Below are 9,650 nucleotides of genomic sequence, written 5' to 3'. Positions count from 1 at the left end.
AAAAATACTTGACATTCGCATTAGCATCCGCGGATGTCTAAAATTCCACATTCGCAACATCCCTTCGATGAACTATCAAAACCTGTTCTCAAGAAAAAAGTTCAAGATCGGAGCACAGTGTTATTATATATACTAAAGAACGGATTGGATAGATATCGCAGATGTCGAAGGTTGGGTTGCCTTCCAAAACGTATCAATTCAATGTTTGGAAACTATTATACTGCGGTATTTAAACTGTTTTTATATGCAGAGTTGCGACACATTGCAACCATATACATTGCATATTTTAAATATTAAATATAGCAATTATAGTGAAACACGTCCACACGCTTTAAATGTCGATTGCCAATTGCCGTTTATTCGCTCTTTTCGCCATTTGATTATTATAGTTTTAATTGACTATACTATCTAAATTTGCTAACATAATTGCTGAGCGTTGCTTTGATTCTCAGAGTTTGTTTTCCACATTTTAATATTGCATGCTTCTACAACCCCATCATACGGGATCTGGGAGATCTGGCAGTTTTCGATATCCCTGATAACATACCGATCATTCGGAAGTCGTTTATGTAGCACATAGGGTCCCTTAAACTTGGGCAGAAGTTTCTTGTTGGTTCCTACTGTCGTGTCTACGTTCTTAATTACTATAAAGTCTCCTACTTGAAACTCATTCACGGTAATATTTCGTAACTCACTACGCTTTAGGTTGTATTGGTGTACTTTTTCAATATTTTGGCTTGCAATCTAACGTAATGTTTCTATATTATCCCTCGCCCTCTGTGAAAGGCAATCCTCTAGGTATTCTGTCAGTTTATTAACCAGAGGGCCTCGCTGGCTTACTCCAAATAATGCTTGACTAGGTGTCATACCGATAGACCTGTTAACAGTGTTGTTAAGAGCAAACTCGATTTTGGCAATATGTTTTACCCAATCTGCATGTTGGATTGGTTCACTGAATTTCGCGAGCATACCAACTAGGGCGCGGTTAACCCTCTCGCCTGGCCATTAGCTTGTGGCGATTAGACTGCGACTTTAATGTGCTGTATATTTTTACTTTCCATGAATTCGGAAAAGTCTTTGGAAGTAAAACAACTTCCCCTGTCTGTGATGCATCTGTCAGGGCAAATATAGTATTCGAAGTATTTGCTGAGAGACGCGTTAACTTCTTTCGTGCTCGTTGTGAGCACTGGGTACAATTTGACATAATTTGTAAAACTGTCTACTATAACTAAAATATGTTTTCGCTTGGATTGCAAAGATGGTAGCGGCCCTAGGTGATCTATGTGAAATGTATGGAACGGCACGGGTTCTTTTGGGATGTTGCGTAGTACCCTTTCATTTGTTTTCAGTGGTGGCGAATACATTATACATCGTATACAATTTTTCGTAAACTTATTTATTTTAGTTTTCATGTCCGGAAACCAATAATTCGTCTTTATGTTTTGATAACACTTCTTAATGCCGAGATGTCCAATATTTTCGTGGGTGGTTCGTATTATTTCCTGTTCCAATTCCTGAGGGACATAAAATAAAAGGTTGCCCTTATCCTTTTTGTAGACTAGTCCGTTCTTTCTCAAGCTGACTCTTTTTAAATCGGAAGTCTGTGTCCTGCTTGGTACCTACTAAGGGCATCCACGTGAGCCATTTTTGTTCCTGCACGGAACCTGTATTGTATAATTAAAATATTCGAACTCTAGGGCCCACCGGGTAATGCGACCAGCGGTAACCTTTGATTAACATTTATTGCGTCGTTATTTAATTCGATGCTACAGATTTCCTTAAATGTGTCGACCTCTAAAAGATTTTTTGGATTTCCGTTATCATAATAAGTAGCATTTTCAATGGTTTTATCTTTTTGTGAATTCAATTTATTTTTATTGTTTTCGATTTGTTTTGATTTAATACAAAGGTAAATTTTGAATGAACGTAAAAAATCTCTTCCTAAGATTATTGGACACGGCATAGCGTCGTCCGCCAAAATTGAAAAACTCAAAAACTTCACAATGTAACGATATTTCATAAGTAAATTAATTTCCCTGAAACAATTTAAATTTGTATTTCTTAAGGTTTTATATTGGGTGAACTGCTTAACTGCGTATTGGAGTATATTTGCGTTAAACCAAGACTTCTTTATGAAATTAGTTGGACTGCCAGTATCGAACATGCAAGGGAATAAACTAAATTGTGGATACGTTCTGAATGATTTATTCAAAGCAACACTCACCATTTCCTTAAAGTTAACCTCTTCCCACTGGTCGTCCTCGTAAACTGCACAAACAACCTTCTTCGGGCAGCTGCCATGTAGATGGTTCGACTCTCCGCAGATGAAGCACGATCCCTTTTGTCGTCTAGGTTTCTTACAATCAGCTGAATAATGTCCATATGCAGAGCAAGTGTAGCTTCTAATTTGTTGCGTTCGTTGTTCAGCTTTAGCTGCTTGCTCACCCACGTTGCTAATCAATTTTTCGTATTTGGGTAAAATTTTTTTCAGCTCCGTCAATGTTGTTACGCAATACAAAATTGAGACGCATGCGGTTTTGTCTCGCAAACCTTCAACTATAAACTCCACCAAGTCGTTGTCGCTGATGGAGCTTCAAGCGTTTTTACGGTGTCTCTGTAGCTAGGAATTTTCGCAAATTCGTCCCTTAAGTGCGTTTTCAGTTCGCGCCATGTACGTGGCACAATTTCGGCGAGCATTTTTGCACTCCCTGTTAGTAGTTGACGTGCTAACAGAAGTTTCCGGTCATCGTCGCACCCATACGTATTAGCTGCATACTCGAATTCGTCGACCCACTTACGCACATCTTTGTCATCATCTCCACTGAATTTTGGCACTAAGACTTCAATATCCGTTAACGAGTAGTTATATGTATTTGGTTTTTTTTTGCAATTGAATGTGGGAAAGTCATTTAAGGCTTTCTTAAGCCGCAGCATTTGTAAGCACTCATCCAGCGTATTCACCCCCATATCGGCATCCCTATCGCTGCGTACTTCCTCCAACTTAAAATCGTCGCCGTGTACTGTACCACGTGCGCCTTCAATGTCACCTTCGTCGTTACTACCGTTCCTCTCGCCTAACGGCTTGTCGCCGTTAGGATTACACGGCGATTTTTGCTGCTGATTTCGCACATTGTTTGCGCCTTGTTGCGATTCTGCTGCTGGGGCTCCGCGTGCTGGATCAGCGCTGCGGATGTTTTGAGAACGCGGTGGTGCTCCCACTATGTCGTGTAGGAGTGACCTGACTTCCTCCTCCGTTGCTGACTTACGCACAGTGACGCCCGTGTCCGTAATCGCTTGTGCAATTTTGTTTTTCGCGTTGTTTTCCATTTCGCGGCACTTTAATCAACCATTTTTCTTTACGGCAGCTTTAGTTATTAAATCGGAAGTATTCGGAAGTAATTTACTCTTTTATTTAAGTTTGGCTCGTACCACACCTGACGTTGTAGTGAAGCACGTCCACACGCTTTAAATGTCGATTGCCAATTGCCGTTTATTCGCTCTTTTCGCCATTTGATTATTATAGTGGCCCGTTCACAATAATTGAACAGGTTACAATAAACTAGCTTAGGCTTACACTTAGGTTTGACTATCAATAATGCACTACACAATGAAAAATTTTTCTGAATTTTTCATTTCTAAAACAACAATGGTAACCAGATGCGTTTTGGAACAGTATACATTGTCAATATTTTGTAGTTTTGTAGTTCGGCGTTATGGAACATTATACTTTGTACGTATGCAAAGAAATTTACGTTTTGGAAGTCAGCCTTGCTCTTTATCAATGCACTGAGGGAACAAAATTTTAGAATTAAAAAAAAATTGCTAAATTTAAAAAAACACGCATATGAAAGAGCACCAACCCAACTCGTTTCAAATTTGAGTATGTACGTCATAAAATGTCGTTGTGAAGTGCACAGATGTTCTTTCGTAATTAAGAAGAATAGTAAAAGGGTAGGAAGAAGAGATAACGCGAAAACCCACAATAGGGGCGTCGCCTTTTTCTCTTATCGCCGCACTTGTGTTGTTTACCGAATGATGGCAATGGCAAAGTCCATGGTGGTTGTTTGTGTGCGCCGTGGTGGCGACCGCCAAAGCGCTCAATTCGTTTTAAGAATTAACGGGCCGGCGCCAGTTGATCGAGCAACAGCAACACCAGCACTGAGGCCCGATGGTTTTGCGGACCGGCGCGTAGGTTGCGGCCCAACTTGTAGCTGCGCGCCGGGGTAGAACTAAGGGAGCATTGAACAGGGAAAGATCCCTATTGTGTGCGAAATTGTATTTAGAGTGATCGGATATTCATAAAAATATGTGTGTTGGTACCAGTCGCGGTACAGTGTTTGTGATAGTTTTGAGAAGTGCCAGGAGAGGCACTTAGCCTGGTTGGATAGGAAAATTTTAAGACTGGTCCCAGTCGAGGTGGCAAAGCGCGGAGTCGGTATCGGATTTGGGCGGCCCAGCCCCGCAGGAGCACCCAGTTGTCGACGCACACCCCGACCACAGCATAAGTATCCTCTGTGTTGTTGCCTGTATTTGGCTTAATAGAGTTGTCGGTAGTTTTCCCCTATTGTGTTCCCTATTCCTTCCTTTCAGGCGGGTTAAAGTTACCCCCGGCAGCTTGGGTGGTATTGCGAGTGGGTTCGTAACCTTTTGGTTGGACCTCGCGTCGGCTGCACCAACAAACAAGGTTTTGTTTTTGGCGTTTTTGACTCTTTGTTTTAGTTTGTTTTGTCATATAGTTCTTTGGGTTGCCTTGAATTTTGAGTGATTTGTTCCATAGTTTTTGGGCTCACCCTAATAGTCATATTTGTAGGTAGTTTGCTAATTGTTAATAGTTGATGCCGGTCCCTCATGCAATTGTTGTTATTCCAACTTTAAATTTCATTTGCCCTAAGTATTTTGTATATTGCCTTGTTGTTCCCCCTCAAGCAACCCCTCCGTCTCCACTGAGTCAGTCGGTTGCAATTTTTTTTCTCACTTCCTTTTTGCGCGTATATTTGTTAATTTCGTAGTAGTTGAGCTGTCGGTTAGAGTGGACGTATTTTTCTTCACTCCGCAATTTAAATTTCAATCTACCTACATATGTAATAGTGATTTAACTGACTACAATCAATTACTTGCCTTTTCAATGTCGAAATCGCATTAAATACTGAGATAGTGACTCTTTGGGTGATCTAAAAATCCAATCAATATATTTTAATTTCAAATTAATTATGCCTTGTTCGTGTGGACAAAAATTCGATCGCTTGCAATCTAAAGTGCAGTGCGCGAAGTGTAATGAGCTCTTCCACTTCGTTTACGTTGGTATGCGTTCATCCGAACTTGAATTCCTACTTAGCGCTGGAAAGAGTTGCTATTGCGACAGCTGTGCTAATGCACGCCGGGAGTCTATTCGTACGCCTCCACCGCCCTATGCTGATGGTGATCGGCCAGCCGACCACAAATTAGAGGCTGCTAAATCTACTGCTGCTACTGCTGCCAAGTCACAATCGGCTAACTCTGCCGACAACAAATCAAAGGCTGCTAAATCTACTGCTGCTCCTGCTGCCAAGTCACAATCGGCTACCTCTGGTAAACTCAACGAGAATTCTAATAACAACAATCAACTAATATCGTTGGATTCGGTTTTCAATGCAATTGTGTCACTACGCTCGGAGAATGTGCGTTTGCAAGAACTCATTGCGGCGCTGCATGAAAGCAATATTAATCTGGTAAAAAAAGTGGAAAGCATGCATTCTGATCTCCTGTCCTTGCAGAAAAACCTTTGCGAAAAAGATGGCATGATAAGTCTGCTAACAACTGAGGTTAATGATCTACGTTCTGCTGTTAGTGTTGCTTTGGAGAAGCTGGGTGAGGGTAAAGAAGCAATCGTTGAAATAAATTCATCTAATTCTACCCTCCCTCCTTTTTCTTTTGATCGTACTGATGGCTTTTCAACTGCTGCTGATAACGCTCTATCAGCTGCTGCGTTTTCGCCTCAACCTGACAATGTACAAATTCCCAACAAACAATCGGCCGTCGGTAAAACCTTGTTAACTCTGATGCCTACAAAATTGCCTGCGTTGCCTACTACAAGTGATGGTGTGGGTGTAGCTGCTGCTGCTGATGCCGTCGGTAAAACCTTATTAACTCTCATGCCTACAAAATTGCCTGCGTTGCCTACTACAGGTGATGGTGTGGGTGTAGCTGCTGCTGCTGATGATCCTCGACCGAACAATCAGCACTCTCTCAACAATTACTCGGCCTCTGGCGAAATTTCATCGTCTCCTTTGCCTATGCTGTCCGCTGAGCAGTTCTCTACGTTGCCCAGTTCAAGTGTTGGTATGTGTGTGGCTGGTAATAATACAGTCGCTCATGAGAGCATTTTGTTGGGAAGCTCTGGCCTTCGTTCGGACTCGTCTAATGTGGAGATGACAACTAGTGCTGCTTCACAGTCCGATGCACAAAAATACAATTGGGTCAATGTTACACGTAGGTAAGGCAATAGAAAGAACGAAATGCGTGTTGTTGGCTCTAACACAAATGCGGAATTGAAAGTTGCTGCGCAGATAAGGTGGATTCATCTCTCTTCTTTTATGCCGTCGGTAACTACAGATGATGTGAAAGCGTACATTGAAAACCACACTGGAATTAAAAAGAGCTCTTTATTGTGCGACTCACTAATTAAGAAAGGAACCTCAGCTAGTAGCTTGAAATACATCAACTTCAAGCTTGGAGTCGAGGAAACTTCAATTGATAAGCTGTTGAATCCTGAGATTTGGCCCACCAGTGTCACTGTACGCCCCTTTCGGTTTTTTCAGCGTAAAAAACCCCATGCAACACAATCATTGTGCAAATCATTCTGCTGCGCATCTGTGCAAAAATCATTGCTTTGGTACATTAGGTAGGTCTACTTTTGGTAGCAAAAAGTAAGGTGACAAATTGGCGCCCAACGTGGGAACTTTTTATTGCAAAGTTTGGTTTTTTCCTTACTTCAATTTTCGTTAATTTTATTTTATTTATTATTTTGATAGCATGTGGCCGGACGTTTTTTCATAATACGGGACGGAGTATTATCGGAGCGGAATCGGCTATCCGGATTTTTTTTCGTGTTTGGTGCGAACGGACCCCGACGGATAATTGTTGAACGCAGGCGAGCGTATCGACGATACCAGATAAGTGTAGTGGTTAAGTTTTAGTGCGCGAAAAAAATTAAGTGGAAATTTAAGTAACAAAAAGGATATACATAGCGTAGCAAATTAATTAAAAATAATAAATTAATAATTTAAGTTAAAAAAGAAAAGATCACCCTAGTGGTGAATATATTTACATACATACGTACATACGTGGAGGATGGTTCCGTGCGCAGAAGTGGAAAACTTTTGACTGCCATTCACCTGGGAGTGGCCAGAAGCGATTCTTGTGCGTACGGTTCAAATCGCAGCTCACAACGTCCGGATATTTATATCCACGTATCCTCTGGGTAGCAACCAAACACCCGTTTGGGAGCAAGCTAAAGTGAGAAGGGGTAAAACTTCGCGTGCGCTGGGTTTGGGTCCTGCCACGTTAAAACCCCGCCCAATGAAAAGAAAAAAAAAACAGCCTCGGATGAGACCCCCTTTTTCTGATGACGACCACGGCAAACGTATAAAGGACTATGATTTAAGGGTATGCACCTGGAATATCTGGACCCTTAATGGGGAAGGTGCCTCTGCCCGGCTGGTTGATGTCCTCGGGAAGACAAAGGCTGACATCACCGCCATCCAAGAAATGCGATGGACGGGGCAAGGAAAAGTAAGCGTGAAGCCTTGCGACGTCTACTACAGTTGCCACGTAAAGGAGCGTAAATTCGGTGTTGGATTCGTGGTAGGAGAGAGACTCCGTCGCCGAGTACTGGCGTTCACCCCGGTGGACGAACGTCTAGCCACAATCCGCATCAAAGCTAGATTCTTCAACATCTCGCTCATCTGCGCCCATGCCCCGACGGAAGAGAAGGATGAGGCGTCCAAGGATCTCTTCTATGAGCGCTTGGAACGTACATATGAGCGCTGCCCCCGACACGATGTCAAATCGTGCTTGGCGATTTTAATGCTAAGGTGGGCAAGGAAGAGATCTTTGGCGCCACTGTCGGAAAATTCAGCCTCCACGACGAAACGTCCGATAACGGACTGAGGCTGATCGACTTCGCCGGGGCTCGAAATATGGTAATATGTAGTACTAGGTTCCAGCATAAGAACATCCACCAAGCTACATGGCTGTCTCCAGATCGAAAAACGAGAAACCAAATCGATCATGTTGTGATAGACGGAAGGCATGCTTCAAGCGTTTTGGACGTACGTACACTCCGAGAGCCAAACATCGACTCGGACCACTATCTTGTTGTAGCCAAGATACGCTCCCGCCTCTGTGCAGCAAAAAATGTGCGCCCAACAATGCAAGTAAAGCTTAACGTCGAAAAGCTGCAATCACAACAGACGGCCAATTTATTCGCCACTCGACTCACACACCTGCTCTCTGAGAGCACTCTTCAACAATCCGACATACGCGAGCAGTGGAACCACATTTCCCGATCATTAAGTACCGCCGCCGAAGAAGTAGTTGGATTTCAGCGAGCCCGAAAGAACAACTGGTACGATGAGCAATTTCAAGAAGCCGCAGAGAAAAAAGATGCCGCCTACAGGGCCACGCTGCGATCGGGCGCAACGCGAGCCATGTGGGACCGTTATAGGGAACTGAAGAAGGAAGCGAGACGTATTTGCCGCAATAAGAAGAGAGAGGCCGAAATACGTGAGTGCGAAGAGCTTGAGATGCTGGCCGACAGGAAGAACGCCCGAAAATTCTACCAGAGGGTTAGGCGACTTACGGAAGGTTTCAAGACCGGGGCGAACTCCTGTAAGAACAAAAATGGCGACCTAGTGACCGATGTCCAGAATATACTTAAATTGTGGAGGGAACACTTTTATAATCTACTGAATGGTAGCAGCGCTGAAAGTAGTGAAGAAGATGAACCCGAGTCCCCAGTCGATGATGATGGAGTAGCTGTCCCACCGCCTGACTATGACGAGGTACGAATAGCGATTACGCGGCTGAAAAAACAACAAAGCTGCTGGAGCTGACGGCCTGCCAGCCGAGCTATTCAAGTACGGCGGCGAGGAGCTGATGAGGTGCATGCATCAGCTCGTATGCAGAATATGGTCAGATGAACGCATGCCCGACGACTGGAATTTAAGTGTGCTCTGGCCAATCCACAAGAAAGGCGACCCCGCCATACGCGCCAACTACCGCGGAATCAGCCTTCTAAGCATAGGTTACAAGGTCTTATCGAGCGTATTGTGCGAAAGACTGAAGCCCACCGTCAACGAGCTGATTGGACCTTATCAGTGTGGCTTTAGGCCTGGAAAATCCACCTTAGATCAGGTATTCACAATACGCCAAATCTTGGAAAAGACCCGCGAGAATAGGATCGACACGCACCATCTATTTGTCGATTTCAAAGCCGCTTTCGACAACACGAAGAGAAGTTGCCTTTATGCCGCGATGTCTGAATTTGGTATCCCCGCGAAACTAATACGGCTGTGTAAAATGACGTTGAGCAATACCACCAGCTCCGTTAGAATAGGGAAGGACCTCTCCGAGCCGTTTGATACCAAACGAGGTTTCAGACAAGGGGACTC

The 9,650-nt window shown here is 43.5% G+C and overlaps 2 protein-coding genes across 6 annotated transcripts in view; one reads left to right on the top strand and one right to left on the bottom strand.

Annotated features, from left to right (window-relative positions):
* The window catches only part of LOC118745588 (protein lap1), a 191,804-nt gene that overhangs the window by 29,472 nt on the left and 152,682 nt on the right, over nt 1-9,650 (top strand). The gene's annotated exons all lie outside the window — the stretch shown is intronic.
* Nucleotides 1,898-3,816, bottom strand: LOC118745589. Of its 2 annotated transcripts, XM_036479093.1 has the most exons (3): nt 2,316-3,816; nt 2,225-2,281; nt 1,898-2,147 (listed from the first exon to the last, which is right to left on the bottom strand). In XM_036479093.1, exon 1 carries the CDS (start codon nt 3,325-3,327, stop codon nt 2,557-2,559), a length of 771 nt encoding a protein of 256 aa, XP_036334986.1. In that variant the 5' UTR covers nt 3,328-3,816; the 3' UTR covers nt 1,898-2,147; nt 2,225-2,281; nt 2,316-2,556. The 2 variants fall into 2 exon arrangements, with proteins under 2 accessions (XP_036334986.1, XP_036334985.1); XM_036479092.1 differs by having other exon boundaries at nt 2,225-3,816.

The sequence above is a fragment of the Rhagoletis pomonella genome, unplaced genomic scaffold (genome assembly GCF_013731165.1).
Source record: "Rhagoletis pomonella isolate Grant_MI unplaced genomic scaffold, Rhpom_1.0 Rhpom_scaffold_00009, whole genome shotgun sequence".
NCBI lineage: Eukaryota > Metazoa > Arthropoda > Insecta > Diptera > Tephritidae > Rhagoletis > Rhagoletis pomonella.
This window is presented reverse-complemented; position numbering and strand designations above follow the sequence as displayed.

Excerpts from the sequence above, each read along its gene's own strand:
- LOC118745589 (XM_036479092.1), bottom strand. The coding sequence starts at position 3,327 with ATGGAAAACAACGCGAAAAACAAAATTGCACAAGCGATTACGGACACG.